The following is a 21,172-nucleotide window of genomic DNA, read 5'->3' on the forward strand; positions in this document are numbered from 1 at the left end:
ACCAGTCACACAACAAGAAAAAAACATGGCCACCTTGGAAAGATTACAGTCTTGGAAATCCTCTGGGGTCATTCTACTGGGTCCTATAGGGTCCGTCCCTGGGAGTCAGAATTAACTAGAAAATACACAACAAGTATGTTCATTGTACCACCCAGGAGCTCCTGAGTGTCTCTGAAGGGGATTTTTATTTAACAGAGAACAGTTCAAAACTTTTTCTCACCTTTTATTAAGAGCATTTTCATACATGCCACGCAGTTGAGGAATTTACAGTGACTATATGGAACACCATCATCTAGGTTCTAACCATCGGTACTGCATCAAACCTGTTCTACCATAGACCCAACTCTCTCAGCCACTGCTGGGGGCACTTCTCAACATGAGGGAGGGATGGATGGGTACTTATGACTTTTGATGACACAAACCCCAAACTCACTTCCTGCTTATATGAAATGCTAAACAGCAGCAGAACAGCCAAGTCTGAGTACAGACAACCCTCCATCCCTCCCAAGCCAACTTGCCAGGTCAGCCCAAATTCCCGTTCACACACAGCTCCCTCCTTTCTTCCTTTCAGTTATTCAAAACATTCATCACACAGTTCAGAAGCATGTGTTTTCTATTTCCTAAATCCCCTCAGAACCCATGAAGGGAATTTAAAGCACAATGATCTAGAAATCCAAGTGTTAAAGTGGTATCTGAATTATGTTAAGAATCACTCAGCAAATGCAGGCATTCCAGAAACACAAGTTTAGAACTAAAGAAAGAATAAAATGTTTCTATAAGGGCAATGGAAAGTTGTCAATCAAATAATCTGACTCACCTTCATTTTTTTCTCTCCTGGGTATAAAAGTATTTTTCTCTGTTTCAAGATCACAGATAATCAGGGAAATGAAAATAACAGTGAGAATCAAACACCACTTTATGGCTCTCTGACTGCTTAACCAAAGCGAGACCACATCAGGTGCTAACAGGACGCAGGGGAAAGGAAACTCACTCAAATCCACTCAACAACTCTGCAGAGTACTGTGAAGACCTGGTGAAAATGAAGTGTGTCCACAAGGACAGGCAGCAAGTCCCCTCTCCTGGAGAAACTGCCGCATGGACACTGAGAGACCATGATGCTGACTACGTGTTAACAGCCAAAGAAAGAAAAAGAAATAACCTAGATTCCTGTTCATTAGTAAGGGACTGATCACGAAAATTACGGTACAGTCATAAAATGGACCATTCTAGAGCAGTCAAAATAAATGACTTAAAAATGAATGTATCGACCTGGATACATCAAAAAACATGTAATAAAAAAAGTACACAGAATGATGATGTTGTTAGCTGCGGTTGAGTGGGTCCCCCAACACATGGTGACAGAACAAAATGTCACCTGGCCCTGCATCAACCCCATGATCGGTCAAGGATTGGACTACTATGATCCATGGTTTTTATTAGCTAATTTTCAGAAGGAAATCACCAGACCTTTATTCCTACTCTTTGTCTGGAAGCTTCACTGTAACCTGTTTAGCAGCATCAGAGCAACATACAAGCTTCTACTGACAGATGGGTGGTGGCTGCCCATGCGGTGCTTTGGCTGGGAACTTGTGTAAAATATTAAAGCCACAAAACAACAGAATCTCTTGTTTAAAGAGGCATACTGACATATAATGAAAGCATGAAAACTGACATGGACATGACAGAGCTCAACATAAGTAGAGTGATGACCTCCAGGGAAGGAGGGAAGAGAATGAGTTAGGACAAATATCAAAACCAGACAGCAATTAGTAACTGCGGGTGCTGCTATATTAAGCTTTTAAAAATATTTTATTTTCTTAAGGGTTGTTTCTATCATCACGATCAAGCGCACACTGCATGTCAATATGCTCACACTGTCAATAACCCAAAGCTTCCTTCTCTAAAACAAGAATATCTGCTCTACACGTAAGTGGTGTGGTAGTTGACTTTCAGGTGGCCTTTCTGTCCATGCATGGTCTGGTAACGCCCATCAAATGACTGGTGGGGCTATGCAAATGATGTGCATGGCACCATTGTCGGGGTGATGTTGTGTGCCATCAAGTTGGTTCCGACTCATAACGACCTTGTATAGGTTTTCTGAGAGCAGTTGGTGGGTATGAACTGCTGACCCTGTGGTTAATGCAGTTAGCAGTCAGTCCAGTGCTTATCCTTTCATCCCACGATGAAAGACACCAAGAGAAAACCTAAAGGGGTATTGGTCACCATTCCACTTGTCTTAAAACAAGTCATCCAGGGGCAGAAAGGGAAAACCACTAAGAAAGAAGAGCTAGGAATAGAGCATACTTTGGACCCTGGATCCTTGAGCTCAGAACCTCCTAGACCCAAAAGACAGAGAGCAAGTTTAACAGTGGAGATGGTGTGAGAAGTAGTGGCAGAGAAATAGCAGGAGAAGAGACAGCAGAACTAAGAGACTGGCAGAAGGTGGTGTGGTGGGTTTCCTGGTCCAGGGAGTGAAAAAGTTGAGGACCTTTGGACCAAAGCTTATTGGCAGACAAGGGTGCCACTGGTGGAGCAAAAGAGCTTTGCAACATTATCTGTGTAAAGAAGAGACCGAACAAGCCCAAGAGGTCAGGGGCTGAGAAGCCAAGGGCCAGGGAAAGACCTATCTGTGTGCACAGCTGAGAGGCTGTCCTACCTAGAAAATTGTATCCTGACTGATTCCTGATCCTGAATTGTAACCTGTGACTTTCCAAATACACTCCATAATCATGAGTATTGTCTGTTGAATTCTGCATGGCCACTGGAATGAATTATTAAACCCAGAGAGTAGAGAGTACTGTAGGAGTGACGGTTACTGTCAGAATTGGTAGAAAGGTTGGAAAGATAAGGTATGTATGACCTCCACCTCAGAGGAAAAGAGCTTTGAGCTGTTGGTCTTGAGCCTCTTTCCCCCACCACATCAACACAGACTTTACATTATCAGTGACATTCACGACTTTACTGAATCACACAAAGAAAATAAAAGCAGCTTACTTGAGTCCAGTCTTCACAAATTTCTGCCAATCACCAGGATCAACTTCCTTAAGTGAATGCTATGAAAAAAGTAAACAAAAGAATAAACATGAGACATAGTCTAAGAGGACACCACGGTCAATTGGCATAACGGAGTCCACAAAGACAATGTTCTACATTCTACTTTGGTGAGTAGCAACTGAGGTCTTAAAAGCATGTGGGTGGATGGGTGGACATCTAAGGTACAACTTTTGGGTCTCTCCCTGTCTACAGGATAAAAGAGAGGAAAACTGAATACATAAGGAAGCAATTAGTCCAATGAACTAATGGAACATAGAGCATCAAGTCCCTACAACCCTAAAACCAGAACTAGATGGTGCCCAGCTAGTACTAACTGTTCTGAAAGGGATCATATTACAATGTTCGGGAGGGAGTGAATGAAAATGTGCAACAAAACTCCAAATCGTAAAACAAAAACAAGTTTCCTGGTTGGAAAGAGACTGGTGGAACTCTGAGACTAAGGTCCTTAGTCACCCTTCAGGTCTGGAAACTGAACTCACCCCCGGGGTCAATTTTCAGCAAAACAGACTGGTATATAGGGGAGACAATAACTCCAGTGAGGTATACACACCATAGATGGTCATAAATTTGAGATCAAAAGGGCAGCATTTATCCAAGGACAAAATTCTGAAGAGTTGGGCAAGGAGGAGAATTGGAAACTAGAAGCACAGGGAGGAAGTGGGGTAAGTCATGTTCCATTGAAGAGTTTGCAATGAATGCGATGAAACAAAATATGTACGATTTGTTGAATGTAAAACTGATGACATGATCTGTAAGCCTTCATCCATTTTACAATAAAAAGCAAAATAGTAAAATAAAATAAGCATGAAACACTCCAATTAATTTTAAAAACTACTAAATGCTTAAGTTGTATAAGCTTCTAAGAGGCAACTGCTTCTCTGGGCCTAGATTCCTCCACTATAAGGTGTGGGGTCAAAAAGCTGAAAAGGAGGTACTCCCCAGGAGTGAGACCGCTGGGTCCTATAGTATTTCTAGTTCTTGTTTTTTAGGGGAGGACCATACTGTTTTCCATAGTGGGTTTACCACTTTGCAGTCCCACCAGTAACACCTAAGAGTTCTAATGCTCCCCATAGTCTCTCCAACATTTGCTGTTTTTTTTTTAAATCATTGCCATTGTTGCTGGGTCACGATGGCATCTCATTGTAGTTGTGACTAATATCTCTCAAAATGAAATGGCTAATGGCTATGACAACTTGCTTTTCATGTGTTTGTTGGCTGTTTTCTTTGGTCAAGTATTTGTTCATGTCCTTTGTCCAGTTTTTATATTGGATTGTCTTTTTGTTTCTGAAGTGCTGAAGTTTTCTATAAACTTCAGAGATTACATCCTTCTCAGCTATGTTGCTCCCCCCACCCCGTCCCACCCACCCCCAAATTTCATCCTGGTCTGTAGGTTCTCTTTTCACTCTTTTGGTGAAGTCTTTCAAAGAACATAAGTAGATGCAAAAAATTCATAACGAAGTATGAGCCAAACAATATATGAAAAAGATACTACATATCACAACCAGATGAGCATATCTCAAGAATGGCTTAACACTTAAAAGTTAATTAACATAATTCACTATATTAACAAAACCAAAACCATATGATCATTGTCAGTAGATGCCGTATTTGACAATATACAACCACCATTCCTGATAAAGATGGTGGACTTTATCTGACTCCTAGACAGGGTGCCTGCCTCCCATTTCCCACCGGTTACATTTATGCCACCTGGCTTGAAATGCATTTGTAAAGCTTTGTCTATTACGCTCTTCACCTTAAATATCTAATCATCTCTAGAAGCCACACTTACCAACAGCTCATTTAATCTCAGCAGCATTTGCTTCTCTTGATCCTGAGTATTGTCATCATCTTGCTGGCTACCACTAAAAGATACGATCAGCCATTTGATACAGGATTCCAGGAGAATCTTTTCCCAGGCACGCAGCTGTTGTATTGATCCTTCCAAGGCTACTGAGACAGAGTCGGCAACAATCCAACTGCAGTGAAGACAAATGGCATGGCACCAAGTTATAGAAGGTTTTATATGTTATAAAACATACAATGGGCCATTTGGGAAAGATAAACAGAGGTATCTTCCTGTCTTGAGTCCTGCTCCCCACATTACACAATCACAGACTTTCCTTACCTCTTACAGACATCAAAGCTATAACAGTTATGACCAAAGGGAGAGTACTAGCACACCAAAAAAGGTTATTTAACCAAACTTTGTCCAAGTCAGGGTTTCTCAACCTTGGTACTAATGACATTTGGGGCACATAATTCTTTGTTGCGGGAGCTCTCCTGGGCACTGTAGGATATTTAGCAGCATTACTTACTCTAGATAACAGTATCACCACCTTCCTCACAATACCCAAAATGTTCTCTGAGGGGCAAAGTCGCCCATGGTTGAGAACCACCACTTTCCTGGAATAAGAACAAGGGAATCACTTATAGAAATACATTTTATACTTCTTCTTGTTGTTAGGCACCATTGAGTTGGTACTGAAACTGATAAAGTCTTTATGAATGAAACACTGTCTAGTCCTGAGCCAATTTCACAATCATTGCTATGCTTGAGTCATTGCTGTTGTTAAGTGTTGTCGAGTCAATTCCAACTCATAGTGACCCTACATAGGACTTCCAAGGAGAGACTGTTGAGTTTGAATCACCAACTTTGCAGTTCAAACCGACCTTGCAGCCTAGTGCATTAATCTGCAGTGCCACACCAGGACCCCACTGTTGTTGTTAAGCACTGTTAAATTGGTTCTAACTTATAGTGATCCAGGGCACACGAGACCAAAACACTGCCAGGTCCTGCACCATCCTCATAATCATTGTTATGCTTGAACCCAATGTTGCTGCCAATGTGTCAATCCATTTCCTTGAGGATCTTCCTCTCTTTTTCGCTGACCCTCCATTTTACCAAATATGATGTTCTTCTCCAGGGACAAGTCCTTCCTGACAACAAGTCCAAAAACAAGAGACAAAATCTCAACATTCTGCCTATACTTTTTCCAAGACAAATTTGTTCTTCTGACAGTCAATGGTACTTTCAACATTCTTTACCAACACCATAATTCAAATGCATCAATTCTTCTACAGTCTTGCTTAGTCACTGTCCAATTTTCACATGTCAAGGCTTAGGATCAGGCGAATCCTAGCCCTCAAACTGACATCTTTGCTCTGTAAAATTAAAAGAGGTCTTTTGCAGCCAATTTGTCTAATACATTGTTTGATTTGACTGTTGCTTCCAGAAGCACTGACTGTGAATCGAAGCAAAATGAAGTCTTTGAACAACAACCAACTTTTCTCTATTTGTCATGATATTATTTATCACTTGGTTCAGCTGTGAGGATTTCCATTTTCTTTACATTGAGGTACAATCCATACTGAAGGCTGTATATAGTCTTTGATATTGATCAGTAAAATGTTTCAATTCCTCTTGGCTTCCAGCAAGCAAGGTTGTGTCAACTGCACATCACAAGGTTATTATTAATGGGTCTTCCTCCAATCCTGATGCCAGGTTCTTCTTCATAGACTCCAGCTTTTCAGATGATTTGCTCAGCATACACACTTAATAGTATGGTGAAAGAATACCACCCTGGCACACACGTTTCCTGATTTCAAACTATTCAGTATTCCCTTGTTCTTCTGGAACAACTGCCTCTTTGTCTATGTACAAGTTCTTCATGAACACAATTAAGTTTCTGGAATACCCATTCTTCACAATGTTATGCATAGTTTATTGTGATCCACACAGTGAATGCTTTTGCATGATCAATAAAACACAAGTGAACATCTTTCTGTTAACCTCTGCTTTCTTCCAGGATCCATATGACATCAGCAACAGCCCTTGTTCTACGTTCTCTTCTGAATCCAGCTTGAATTCTTGGCAGCTACCAGATCGATGTACTGCTGTAACCATTTTTTAATTTTTCTCAGCCAAATTTTTATTTGCATGTGATATTAAACATGCTGTTTAATGATTTTCACATTCCATGGAATGGACACAATATGGATCTCTTCCAGTTAGTTACTGGCCAGGTAGCTTTCTTCCACCATCTCTTGGCACAGATGAGTGAGCGCCTCCAGTGTTGGATCAGTTTATTGACACATTTCAGTTTGTATTCCATCAGTTCCTGAAGCCTTGTTTTTTTTTGCCACGCTTTCAATGCAGCTTGGACTTCTTCCTTCAGGACCACTGGTCCTTGATCATATGATCGCTGTCTTGAAATGGTTTGGCATCGACCAATTCTTTTTGGTACTAACTCTAACCAAAATGCACAGAAAGAAGAGTTTCCATAGGAACACTTCTCACAAACTCTTGTCACGTACAGCAGTACTACGGTGATTTTTTAACCATTTAGAAATACTGGAGATGTAGAATAAACATTGGACTGCTAATCATAAGGTCAGCAGTTCAAATCCACCAGTCTTTCCACAGGAGAAAGAGGAGGCTATCTGCTCTTGTAAAAATCTAAAGCCTCGGAAACCCTACATGGGGTCTGAGTCAGAAATGAGTTGATGATAGTAGGAAAAGGAAAAGTGGAGAGGAGAGGTGAATAGCCATCAAACAATTCGAGCCTTCATACCTCTTGTGACTACTTGGAGTTTGAAGTAAGGTGGGCAAATGGTCCATGAGGTCTCTGAGATCCTTGGCTCGTGCGAATGGGACCAGCTGAGACAGGACCTCCTGATGTAGCTTGGACTCTGAGGAGCCATCAGCACTGAGAAGTCTGCTCTGCAGTTGCTTCCACAGGGTCTTCCTCAAGACAGGCGTGACAGCAGAGGACACTGGGACAGCGACAGAGAAACAGGTAGTAGCACCCAGTGGTGTACTGGAGCCAAGTCTTTCCAGCTCCAAGAGCTGCTATTATAATTTTAGGACTCTTGCAGGTCAGTTGGTGTCACACTGGCACCTTAAAATCATCTGTGGCAGAGTAGTATTTACATCGGGGCGGGGGTGCCTGGCCCATGGGCCACATAAGGCCCATGAAATCATCTGGTCTGACCCTGCCAAGGTCATCGCAGTTCCAATCATCACATTGTTGTTGTTGTTAAGTGCCGTCGAGTCGGTTCCGACCCATAGCGACCCTGTACAGGGTTTCCGACAGGGTTTCCGAGGGTGTAAATCTTTACGGGAGTAGAAAGCCTCATCTTTCTCCCGCGGAGCTGCTAATAGTTTCGAACCGCTGACCTTAAGGTTCGCAGCCCGATTCGTAACCACTACGCTACCAGAGCTCCTTCAATCATCGTCACATTAGGGGTGGGTTAATTAAATAGTGGACCAAATACAGAAGACTAGTTTTTAAGCTGTTAATTTTGTATGGCCTGAGAATGATGTCATAAATTTTGGCAGTAAAAAATGTTCCCCACCTTGAATTTACACCATGGAAATTGGCATGTGGTATAAATTAGCCTTCCCCCAGAGCCAGTGGTTGAACATTTACCAGCATTGTCACTGGTTCTATGTCATCAGCCAGAACCAACAGATATGCCCACCCCGTGGGTCCTAGGTGTGACCCCTTCCTCTAAGGTTACAGTAACTCTGTGAGCATCAATGTTCAGGACCTGAAGGGATTTAGTCTCTAAAGGAATGGGTTCATAAAGAGGTGTACAGAGAGCCAACTACTGGAAACCCACTCCTGGGGGGCTGGGAGGGAGGGGACTGTTATTTCTTTTTTAAACCTGTCATGGTGAGCTTCTGTTAAGGGTGAAGGAAAAAGATGACAATGGATAATGGTGATGTTTGAATAACATGACAAACACAGTTCATGTATCACTGAAACGCAAATGTGAAGAATGTTGAAATCGCAAAAATGTCTTTACATACAATTTGTTAAGTGCCACCAAGGCGTTTCTGACTCATAATGACCCTGTACAGGGTTTTCAAGTAGTGGCTAGTGAGTTTGAATCAGCAACCCTATGGTTCAAACCAATCTTGTTGTCCAGTGTTTTATCCCACAGCACCACACCAGGACTCCTGGTACATACACATCTACCACAGCTTAACATTACCAAAAACATTTCTTTCTCATCACTGACATGAAGTTATACAAAACAGAGACACTGAAGTGAGTGACAAATCACTTATGTTACACTAAAAAATAAATCAATTCGAGGAGCCTGGTGTGGCACTGTGGGTTAATGCAAAGCCATTTGAACTGCAAGGTTGGTGGTTCAAGCTCACCAGCTGCTCTTCGGAAACCCTATACAGGGTCGCTATGGGTTGATACTGACTCGATGGCACTTAACAACAAAAAAATGTGGGGGAAGAGGAAGGATGATCTGCCCTAGGTCAGTATCAGCTTTCCAAAATTTCTGCTCCAGATGGCAAAGTTGAGGTGGTAACATGGGGACACATTGGCCCTAAATGATTCCCTCAACTTGACAAGATGCATTCCTGGTTCTTGTCACTACCCTCTTGTGTCAGATAATTCAGTCAATGGGTCACAAGGAGCCATACATTAAGACTTAAGGTGGAGAGGCTGCAGGGCTCAGGGAGGGGTGTTGAGTCAGGATTTCTGCATCTTCAAAGCTGGGTCTGACACTGGACAGAAAGTAAGCCATACCCTAGGATATGAGCATGCAGTCCACCTCAGGTGAACTGTCCCTCCAGGTGCCCAAAGCCAACCCCTACCTCCTTTAGGGCGTGTGAAGCATCCTTGAGACCTGCACTGGAGGTACGTGTGGACGAGCGGGAGAAAGGCATCGAGATCCTCCTGTAGGACAAGCCTGGAACCAGCCTGCAGGCACCAGAGCTCAAACCGCAGCAGGTGAGTAGAGCTTTGCTGAAGGAGCAAGGCAACTATGTGCAGGGCCACTGGTGTCCGCTGGGCCAGGCAGTAGTCAAGGAGGCCCACCCCAACCACGGGGGCCAGCTCAGGGTCTCTCTGCAAAGTCTGGAGGAATACTGTGTCCAGCTCTTCCACGGCCAGTGTGGGGAGCAATACCGCCAGACCCCTCACATACTCAGAGGCCCACAGGAGCTCACCACTCAGCAGCTGGTCCTGGGGTCTGCTGGTCAGCAACTGGACCAATGTCTTCCCAAGAACGTTCAGATGTCTTCCCTGTCCAGGGGACTTTGAGGGCTGCTGGATCACCAGGCAGGTCTTGGGCAGGCCCAACAGGGCCAGGGTGATCTCTCGAAGCTGGCTGCCCCCCATGTATGGATGCAGGGCCTGCAAGGCCTTCACTTGTGGTGGGTCCTTTGGTGGCGTCATGGCCAGGCCTGCCCTCCTGACTTTCAGCTCCGTCAGAACACTCTGGGTGATAGCCTCCGAGTACCTACTGAATAAGCCCTGCTGACCGATGCTCTGGAGGATTGGGGCGCTCGTGACCAGCAGCTGTAGGACCCCTGCACTTAGATGGGCTGCCAGGCGCTTCACCAGGATGGGGCTGAGGGTGTGTGGGGGCAGGGCCTGCCGCTCCAGGGCCAGGAACCAGTTGTCCAGCGTGGGGTGTCTGAGGATGGCCACCAGCACCTCCTCCAGTGTCTAGAGCAAGCACAGCACAGAGGTCACCATGGCACCCAGGGCAGGTAAGTATCAATGATGGCCACTGGCAGCACTACAACCCAATACCCTCGTGCCAGAGATGCCACTTCACCCCAACCCCACCCCAGGCACAGCTGTTTTTCAATCATGATGTTACTACCAACTTACTCATCTCTCTCCCACACACAACCGTGAGTACCATGGGGATCAGGCTGTGACCTGGTCCAAGCTCTGCAGAGCCCACTGTGTACCTAATGAACTGATTGAACCAGTTTACTGTGCAGCAAATTGCTCTCCAGGGTCAGTTCCTGGGATATGGGCCAAGTAGAAATATCAGAATGAGATTAAGGTCAATCAGCCCATATTTAGCAGCCTTGCCCTCTGAAGTATATCTGAGTTAGGAGTTTGTCCAGACAATTGGGCAGGCAACCAGGGCTTAGCTGAGAAAACATATCTGAGAAAAGGATATTCACCATCCAGAACAGAAGATGATTCTGCCACCACTTTTAGAACACTGAGCCTCAAGTGCTCCCGAGAAATGAGTTCTGACATGGTCAGTTGAGTTTAAACCACTGGTCAGAAAACAGTCAAGTAGCCTTTGCAAGGTTAGAGAAAAATTCTAGTTTGGTAGTTCTAAGAAGCCGTGCTAAGTATAATTCCTAGCCAATTTAGTTACACCATTCCTCAGGGCCAGTGATAAATCTTCCATAAATCATTCTTAAAGAAAGGAATGAGAAGTCTACCACACTTTCCCACCTATTGCTGCTAATTTTTAAAAAGTTTTTTAAAAAGTACATTATGACTGAGAACTCTAGATTCATGGGAAGAGAGGGACTGAGAGCTGGTGGCCAAGAGGCAGACTTGCAGAATGTGCCCCCTTTGGTGGTGTACATTATTATATACACCTGAGTGTTTAAAAAAAAAAAAGAGCTAAAATGAATATAGAGAAATAATGTTATCTGATGGTACATGGAGGGGATTATAATCATTGTAATTAAACAAGGTGTATGATTTGTTGAATGTAAAACTGATGATCTGCCCTGTAAACTTCCACTCAATCCACAATAAAAACTTTACAAAAAGCACATTATGGGGCAGGATTGCTTAATCCCACTCTGGCTATTAGCTAGTCCACACACTACTGCCTGTCTGTCTGTTGTATGGTGGTGGCTTACATGTCACTGTGATGCTGGAAGCTTTGTCACTATTTTTCAAATACCAGCAAGGGTCATCCATACTGCACAAGTTTCACGGGGAGCTTTCAAAATAAAAGAGACTGGAAGAAGGCCTGATGGTTTGCTCCTGAAAATCAGCTGATGGACCCTAACAGAAACCTGTCTGATCCAGTGCTGGAAGATGAGCATCTGAGGTTGGAAGGCCACAAGAATGGACAAGAGCGTATCAGCCATCACCAAGATGATTCAGGATCAGACGGCTGTCTGCACATGCGGTCATGAGTTGGAACCAAATTAACAGTAGTTATAACAACGAAGGCAACAAATCTGCGCCAGAGAGTTAACTCGGATGAGAGGAAGGAATCCATGTATTTAGACAGTGAAACAAGAAATGTGCTTGTTTCCTGAACCCAGTAACACAGGTCAGATGGTAAATGCAGGATTAAATTAAGCAGCCACTTCAGCAGACAAAAGGCAAGAGAGAAAGGGTGTGTTCTCCTCCTCAGAGCGGCACACCCTGATGAACTGACTGTGAAGAGCCTTATGGGGCCTTTCTTTGTCAGCATGGGCTACAACTACGTACAGAGATAATACTCACATTGAGTCTCCAGCGGTACACCTCCCACAGCACCAGGGCTAACTGCAGTGAGGGTAGGGGTGAGTGTGCTCACTGTGTGTTACACTGTGCCCATCCTGGGGTGGGGTCACTTCTAATAGCTTCTCCTGTTTTTCTGCATTGTCTTACACAAGTCAGATATGAGGGGAAGTGAGTCTCTATGACTTTTCACAAAGACTCTGCAGAGGAAAGTGGTGGTACCTTGTCGCTGGCCAGCTCCAGGGAGGCCAGGGACTCCATGTCCAGGAGGAGGTCAGCTTCAGCCTGGGTGGTCTCACATCTCTGCCGGTTCTGAGCATCTAGCTGCTCACAGTGAGTAAGCAGGGTCTGGAGGAGATCCATGAAGAGCTGCAGGAGGGGTGGCCCAACACTTCTGCCCAGCTGTGAGGATGAGAATGTGACCCCTTAGTGCTTGGCAGGGCTAGTAGTCACCTGAACCTGACTGTCCAGTCCCTGTGTTACCAAAGGTGCAATCATCACAAGAGCAGAAAACAAGACTCAAGAAGGGAGGCAGCATTGAAAACTGCAATTCCCTCACACAAACTCATTGCCCTCGAGTCAACTCCAACTCACAGCGCCTCTATAGGACAGAGAGGAACTGCTCTATAGAGTTTCTGAGACTGTAATCTTTATGGGAACAGGCAGCCTCATCTTTCTCCTGTGGAGTGGCCGGGGGTTAGTACCACTGACCTTGCAGTTAGCAGCCCAATGCTTAACCCACCATGTCACCAGAGCTCCTTTCCTTTACACACGTTGCTGTGGCCAGTGCCATTGAGTGCACCAACTCACACCAACAAAACCCTGTACAGGGTTTCCGAGGCTTGTAAATCTTTGAGGGAGCAGAAAGCCTCATCTTTCTCCCATGACCTTATACATGTTGTTGTGAAGTACCGTTGAGTCGGTTCCGACCCATAGCGACCCTGTATAGTTTCCAATGAGCAGCTGGTGAGCTTGAACCACCGACCCTGCAGTTCAAACGGCTCTGCAGTCTGGCACATTAACCCACATCGCCACACCAGGACTAGTACTTGCAAAATGTCAACAACTTCAAAGCCACTTTTCAGAAAAAGACTTTGCTGCCTACATCTTGATATGATACAAAGGGTTATTTTGACAAAAACAAGGGACTAGGGCCCATCTCAAGGAACTCTGGATGTGTGGTGGGTTACAAGTTGAACTGCTAACCACTTCTTAGGTCAGCAGTTCAAATCGACCAGCAGCTCTGTGGGGAAAAGATCAGGTTTTCTGTTCCTGTAGAGTTAGTCTCAGAAACCCTATCCAAGGTAACTATGAGTTGGAACTGACTCAATGGCATACCACCACCACCAAGCCCAATCTCAAAGCCTAAACTCATGATCTGTGAACCACAGTGGGGACAAGCTTACCAATGAGCTGAATGAATCACCTTATAAAGAGGACAGAAGGGAGAGGCTGGCCCAACTGTGATAACAATTTACTTTAAGAAGCACCTTGCTCTAATTATGAGTCTTGGGTGGTGCAAACAGTTAAGTGCTTGGTTGCTAACTGAAAGGGTGGAGGTATGAGGCAACCCAGAGTCACCTTAAATGAAAGGTCTCATGATCTACTTCCAAAAACTCAACTGTTTCTCCGCAGTTGCTCAGAGATCTGCCTTGCATCTGCTCCCAGGAGGTGAGGTAGCCCAGGTGGGGAAGGCACGCGGAGTGAGCAGACCAGGTCCCTGAGCTCCAGGCTTGCCTTGTAACCCAGCTCTGTCAGCTCGTAACTTCCTCCTATGTGGCTGGGTCAACAATGCCACAGGAGCCTCTTCTCAGCTCCCAATTTGTTGCCATCAAGCCAATTCCAACTCAGTGATCCTATAGGACACAGTAGAACTTCCCATAAAGTTGCTAACGCTATACATTTTATTATGGAAGCAGACGACATTTTTCTCCGCGGGTTAGCTGGTGGATTCAAACTGCTGACCTTTGGGTTAGCAGTCAAGCACTTGATTACTGTGCCAGCAGGACCCTTTCCTCCTAGCTCCAGGATTCTAAATGCCATTGCTCAGTCTGGCCCCTGAGAAACCCAAGTTCTCTGGAAGCGGATGTGCAGGGGCAGTGCTGACCAGGCTGAAATTCTCCACAGTGGTCCTGAGGTAGAGCAGCAGCTGCTTCACGGAGCGGAGGACCTGGGGCAGCGGGAGCTGTGGGATGGCCGCCTGCAGCTGCGCCTGAACAGCGTGATCCAGGAGCGCGTCCTTGCTTTCGTAGGCTGTCTTCAGCAAGGCGGCAAAGGAGGAGTCTGAGGAAGGAGCATGGGCTGCGGTGCTGTCCAAGGTCTGAAGAGGCTGCCGGAGAGGAGGAAAAACATGTCTCTACAGAGGACAAAGGATCATCAAGGGATGTTTCACAATAGCCACTTATAGTAAAAAAATGTGTGGTCATGTGACACTCTAGTAAATAAATAAAGTTCTAATATTATCAGTCACACAATTTTACCTGAGTGTCTCAAGGCTGACAGAGTTCAAGGACACAGAATTGAGAAGCGTTAGGGATTTAAGTTGTGCTACCCTTCCCACGCCCCCAAATGTGTGTTGGGATCCTAACTCCTATGCCTGTGAATGCAATCATCATACATGAGTAGGGTAGGTTCTAAAATCTCATCACCTCTGACTTATAAAAAATCAGAATGGGTACAGGTATGCAGACACAGGTATGCACACACAGAAGACAGATACCATGTGAGGATCATCAAGGGGTCAGGGAACACCTGGGGCAACCAATAAGGAAGTTATCAAAAACTAAGATCCTGATTTGGCCTTGTAGTCTCCAGAACTGTGAGAAAATAAAAATTCTGTTCTTTAAAGCCACCCACTGTGGTACTTCTGCTACAAGAGCACGAGGAAGCTACAACAAGAGAGTCACAGACTTATGCAGTCAGGAGCTGCGATAGACAGAGAAGACAGGTCACTGTTGCGAGCACTGGTGACTGGACACTTTGGGAAATGATCCTTCACCAAGACCCAGGCCTTCTAAAAGGCCTCCAGGAGCCTCGGTCAGAATATCCTGAAAGGATTAAGACAAAGGATGAAATTAACTCTGGAGTTGTTAGGCTTCAAACTGAAGCTTTTCGTTTCTTCTAACATCATTCCAAAACTGCCTTCTTTGATCTAGCTCACATGGTTTATATGTGACACTCAACTTCCTAGGGCTAATGAGACTCAAGGCAAGGTGTGCCCAGCGTGGTCTCACAAGCAGCGGCAACACAGGCCTCCCTGCAGACCTGATGAGGTTCAGTGAGCTGGTCTATGGTGCCCGCTGAAGTGTGAGCCCCCTGCTGTCCCTCACACAACAGAGAGCTGGCAGTCGTACTCTGTGCACTCATCAGGTGTCACCATGCACAGTGCAGAATCCTGACTCCACCCCTGGCTGCTGCTGATGGGAAATGGGCTGTGCCAGAGTCCCCATCTATACAAAAACGAGGCTAGTAAGTCTAGGCCTACTTCTCAGAGTCATAAGGATTAAACAACTTAAAATCACACGCAGCACACTTGGTATAAAGCCTAGCAAACAGTATATTGTGCAGTCAGTGTGGGACACCGTCACCAACACCACAAAACAAAGAGGTCCACAACTGCCAGCTTTTTTAAGTGCAGCAAAAACTGAACGAAAAAAATAAAAACGCACACTGTCAAATTAATTTCTTATGTCACCCAACATTTATAAATAGTCTGTATTACGGTGCTAACCACAAGATTGGTGGTTCATATCCATCAGCCACACCCTGGGAAAAGGATGAGGCTCTCTGCTCTCATACAGAATTAGTCCCAGAAACCCAAGAGAGAAGTTCTGTTCTATAGGGTTACTGAGTCACAATCAGCTAAAGGGCTGCTGGGTTGGCGGCTGGGCTTGTTAGAGTCAGTACTATAGTCCATCGTCCTCCTCCCTGCCCCCCATTACAGGAATATAGTCTCTGAGTGAAGACTGGTAAATCTTGAGGAAAGGCGTATGCAGAAGAGAGTCAAAAGGCAGGGACAAACAGTAAAAGGCAATCCCGTCCAAAGCAGTGATTAGGCAATTTTCATTACAATGGAGCCAAGGGAAATCTGATTTTGCTACATCACTGAGTCCTTTGTGTTCCGCCACATCAGTTGAGTACACTAATACCAATAAGAATTCTTTCTGACACAGGAGAAATGAAGGTGGTGAAAAAACTCACGCTGTGAGCTGTACAGCTATAAAACTGCACAGCTGTGTGCAGTCAGGTGGCCATGGGAGAAGGCACTAAGTTTTCTAGGAAAACTGCGACGACAGCTGGGCTCCACACTCACCCAGGCCTCGCGGGCTTGCTCTGGGATCCAGAGGCTGTAGTATCTGTGGAACCGGCTGAGTTGCTTGCACTGGGGTGAGCCTGAGGACTCGGACTTGTCATAAGCCTGAAGCAGAAGACACAGAGCCAGGGGGTCTCTCTGGGTGTGGAGGAGGTCCGTCAGCACCGCTGTCAGATATGCCACGATGCTTGCTCCTGCAAAGGATGAGACGTGAGTGAGGAGGTGTGCAAGAGCCCCTTAGATGCTTCATCAGCTATCCCTCCTCCCACAGTATTCAAGACCCAGAAAAAGGCCACAACTACACTGGAAGACAGATGCTACCACCGCAGAGTGGACTGTTGTTGTTGTTGTTAGCTGCTGTCAAGTCAGCCCCCATTCATGGCAACTTCATCACAACATAACAAAATGCTGTCCTGTGTCATCCCCAAGATTCATGGTGACCCTATAACTAAATGTTTGTTATCTGCAGGGTTTTCACTGACCAACTTTCAGATGTAGATTGCCAGAAAGTTCTCCCTACTGTTAGTCCGAAAGCTGCTCTGCCAAAACCTGCTCAGCATCATAGCCACAAGCAAGCCTCCACTGACAGATGGGTGCACTAGCAGACTAAACTAGGCCTCTTTGTTTAAAACATATAGCGCACAGTCAGACTCCAAGTCTGGAGGCTCAGTAGTGGAAATCCAGGCACAGAAAAGGTAAGGCAAAAGCTGCCTAGGTGGCATCAGGCTAGCTGCTTCTAATCCTCTTCCTTGGCACACAAATCTCCAAAGTTGGAACCACATGACTGATTTAATCACTGGTGCTTGTGGATTATTGCACTGGACTGCAAAGTCAGTTTGAACACAAGGTCAGTGGTTCAAGTTCACCAGCCGCTCCTCGGAAACCCTATACAGAGTGGATCGCTATGGGTCGGAGCCAACTCAATGGGCCTGGCCATAGCACCTCCTGCTGACTGTTCACTCTCTCTCTCTCTCCCCCAGTTCTGCACTAATCCTGAGGAGCCAGAGGATGAGTACTGAGCTAGGGTGGCAGTGGCAGCCTGGGAACCAAAGAGGCCATTGTCTGGGGAATAAGAAGTCCAAAAAGTGTAGCCGGCATGAAGAAAACTACTCGATCTGTATCTATCTACAAGGTGCTCAAGTATGTGCACTCCAACATCAGCATCTCTTCCAAGGCTATGAGCATCATGAACTCTTTTGTGAACAATGTGTTTGAGCGGCTGGCTGGAGAGTCCCCCAGCTGGCCCAGTACTCTGGCCATACCACCCTGACCTTCCGGGAAATACAGACGGCCATGCGCCTGCTGCTGCTGGGGGAGTTGTCCAAGCCTGCCTTGGTGTCTGAGGGCCATCACCAAGTACATTAGCTCCAAATGAGCCAAGCCAGGGCATAAATAAAGGGTGAGCTGCTAAAAAGCTTATCTACATGATGAGAGTCGCCTGGACCTAAGCCAGTTCCTGGGGAACAGTCAGGCTGGGGATTAACTGACCTGTACGTATGACAAGGCCATTAAGGCACTGAATAGGTTGGGCATGTTACTGCAGCAAAGCCTGCACCCTTCTGATCAGTTAGGCCACTGGTACCTGTGTGAGCAATTCCTTGGGCACTTGACAAATAAGGACTCATACTCCTAGCATCAAGATATCTAAAATAAACACTAACACATGCTGGTGCTCTACTTGGTGTCCCTGAAGCTATCAAACACTGATTTCAGGTCCATCCCTCAAATAGCCAACTTCTCACCAGCCTCCCCACTCTCATGATTCTTATCCCTGTACTCGTAGCTCTTTCGGACTCCAGGCAATTACCACTTTGGTGGGTGTGAAATCTACTGCTCTAAGTTTCCAGCATGATTTCAAGAATCCCTGGCATGACTAACTCCTACTCCACATACACTAATCTGGTCTGATGCAGCTGGAACGTCCCAACCATACAAGATACCTGCTTTCTTTTCTGTCCCATGGAGCAACTTGTTCCTGGCCTCCAGGGCTGCAGGGACCACAGCACTGAATGGGAACGTGAGCAGGATCATGTCTTCATTCAGCGAGAACCCGATTTCCTCATCCAAGCCTTCACTACCCTCCACCAGGACATCCACCATGTCCAGGACATCTGAAACAGAAAAGGAGAAATGAAGTCACGAAAAGGATCCCACTGCAAAGAACCCCAGGGGGAGGGAGAAATGAGAGAACATTTGCAAAGAGAAAATATAAAATCTGAATTTTTCTTTGGGGAAAATGAGTAAGAAATTTCGTTATATCCTCCCAGAGGAAGACACTGCCTCTGTAAAGACTTAGGATCTTGGCCAACAAAATACTGCTTATTGAGCTGAGTTAACAGCCAGACTTTGGTCAAGAAGCACCCACCATTCCTAGCAGAACAGAATGTGTAATGAGGCAAGACTGAAGTCTACAGGGGGATGGGAAATTACCAACAATCCCTATGACCTCAAGTGATATTGAGAAGCCCAGGAACTTTACCCTGGACTCTCAGATGTGCCAAATCTGAGTAGCTAATTAGCATAGGTTAAAACACAGATTCTGGAGTATCTAGATTCAAACACTGCGCTACAGCTGCCTTACCTATAAAATGAAGATAATCGTATCTCTCTGTTAGGGTTGTTTAGGACCCTGGATGGCACAAATGGTTTGCTCTCAACTATTAACCAAAAGATCGGCAACTTAAATCCATCCAGCGATCCAACAGAAGAAAGACCTCGTGGTCTACTTCCTTAGATCATAAAGCAGTTCTACTCTGACATGCGGCATCATCATGACTCAGAACTGACTCAGGAGCAGTGGGTTACATTAAGGTAGGGCTGTTATGTGGTTTATATGAGTTAAGACTTATAGAGAACTTAGCACAGTACCTGACACACCATAAACATAGAACAAATGAAAATCAACACGGTAAACAAGTGCTGCACATGCTTCCCATTATATTAACAAGCACGGTAATTTTCATTTCCAGAAGAGAATGGTTCATGATACAGAGAGACTCTGTATGAAGGCAACCATGCAATTCTCGCTCTCTCTGTCCCTAACCTTCTGCTGTAGCTCAACCTTTAGAGCCCAAGCCACAGAGAGAGTGGGACATACCGTCGATATGGGAGATGGGGATGCTGACATCATCGGTGTCCTGCTTTGTCATTGTGGCTTGCAGGGTGCTGGCTTCTTGGACAAAATCAGATGCTTTGTCAGTGTATAAATATGGGTTTGCCACCAACGTCAATAAAACCTGTGCATGAAAAAGGCAAGTGCAAAACATATAGATGATCACAAGCAAAATGGAAAAAAGTAAAAAATGCCAGTGGTCAAAACACAAGAAAGCACTAAGATGTTAACAGTACTTAATAATAATTTTACTTCATTGTTTCAAGTACATAAATTTACTTCAATCATTTTATAGGAAAACCTTTGTGTTAGACTTTTGTAAAAAATCCTTTTTTAACATCACGTTCATTGCTCTGGGCTGTCAAGACAATTCTGACGCATAGCAACCTCACGTGACAGAAGAGAACTGTCCCATTGGACAAGACTGCAAAACAAAAGGTGAGCAGTTTAAGTCCATCAGTTACTCCATGGGAGAAAGATGAGGCTTCCTACTCCCATAAAGATTTACAGCCTCAGAAACACTATACGGTGTGGCTAGGAGTCAGAACCAACTCCAAGGCACTTAACAACTCTAACAATCTTTACAGAAGCAGGAATCCCAGTGTTTTTTCCTCCAGAGTGGCTGATGGATTTGAATTGCTGACCTTTCAGTTAACAATCAAACACTAACCCAATGTTCCATGATGACTCCTTATATTATGTGTTGCTGTAGCTAAGTGATGTCAAATAGGTACAGGGTTTCCAAGAGTGATTTGTGGGTTTGAACCATGAGCTTGTGGTTAGCAGTCCAGTGCTTATCTTATAGAGCCACACGAGAACTCCTATATCATGTCTGTGTTGTTGTTGTTAAGTGCCACAGAGTTGGCTCCAACTCATAGTGACCCTGTTGTATAGGGTTTCTGAGCAGCAGCTGGTGGGTTTGAACTGCTGACCTTGTGATTTGTAATCCAGCACTGATCCCACAGCACCACACCAGGAGTCTGGATGTGTTTGTTGTTGCTCAGTGTGGTCGAGTCAGTTCCAACTCATAGTGACCTTGTATAGGGTTTCCCAGGAGCAGCTAATGGGCTTGAACCTTACAGTTTACAGTCCAGTGCTGATCCTACAGTGGCACACCAAGAGTCTTACCATGTTTAGTACACCACTATTCCTTTGTGTAAGAACTCATTCTCAAGAAGTTAGGATACAATGAACTGTTCCCATTTCAACAGATCCTAAAACTAAGTAGGGAGTCCTGGTGTGGTGCTATCAGATAAGCCCTGGACTGCTAACTACAAGGTCAGCAGATCACACCTACCAGCCACTCCTTGGAAACCCTATTCAGGGTCACTGTGCTTTGGAACTGACTCAAATGCACTGAACAACAACAAAACTAAGTAGATACTAAAACTAACTCTAAGCAAGAATAAGGAACTCAGGTGGGAAGAGTCTTCTGCCTATAACTGA

At 45.1% G+C, this 21,172-nt stretch overlaps 1 protein-coding gene across 1 annotated transcript in view; it reads right to left on the bottom strand.

Moving 5' to 3' along the window:
- The window catches only part of URB1 (URB1 ribosome biogenesis 1 homolog (S. cerevisiae)), a 103,762-nt gene that overhangs the window by 41,835 nt on the left and 40,755 nt on the right, over positions 1-21,172 (bottom strand). Inside the window, exons 17-25 of the mRNA XM_006862527.1 lie at positions 19,712-19,850; positions 18,555-18,725; positions 16,615-16,808; positions 14,410-14,631; positions 12,525-12,704; positions 9,677-10,532; positions 7,629-7,830; positions 4,847-5,033; positions 2,995-3,053 (exon numbers count right to left, since the gene is read on the bottom strand). Coding sequence (XP_006862589.1) covers positions 2,995-3,053; positions 4,847-5,033; positions 7,629-7,830; positions 9,677-10,532; positions 12,525-12,704; positions 14,410-14,631; positions 16,615-16,808; positions 18,555-18,725; positions 19,712-19,850 — 2,210 coding nt within the window. The remainder of the gene's footprint in view (positions 1-2,994; positions 3,054-4,846; positions 5,034-7,628; positions 7,831-9,676; positions 10,533-12,524; positions 12,705-14,409; positions 14,632-16,614; positions 16,809-18,554; positions 18,726-19,711; positions 19,851-21,172) is intronic.

Source organism: Chrysochloris asiatica, unplaced genomic scaffold, assembly GCF_000296735.1.
Source record: "Chrysochloris asiatica unplaced genomic scaffold, ChrAsi1.0 scaffold00049, whole genome shotgun sequence".
Taxonomy (NCBI): Eukaryota; Metazoa; Chordata; class Mammalia; order Afrosoricida; family Chrysochloridae; genus Chrysochloris; species Chrysochloris asiatica.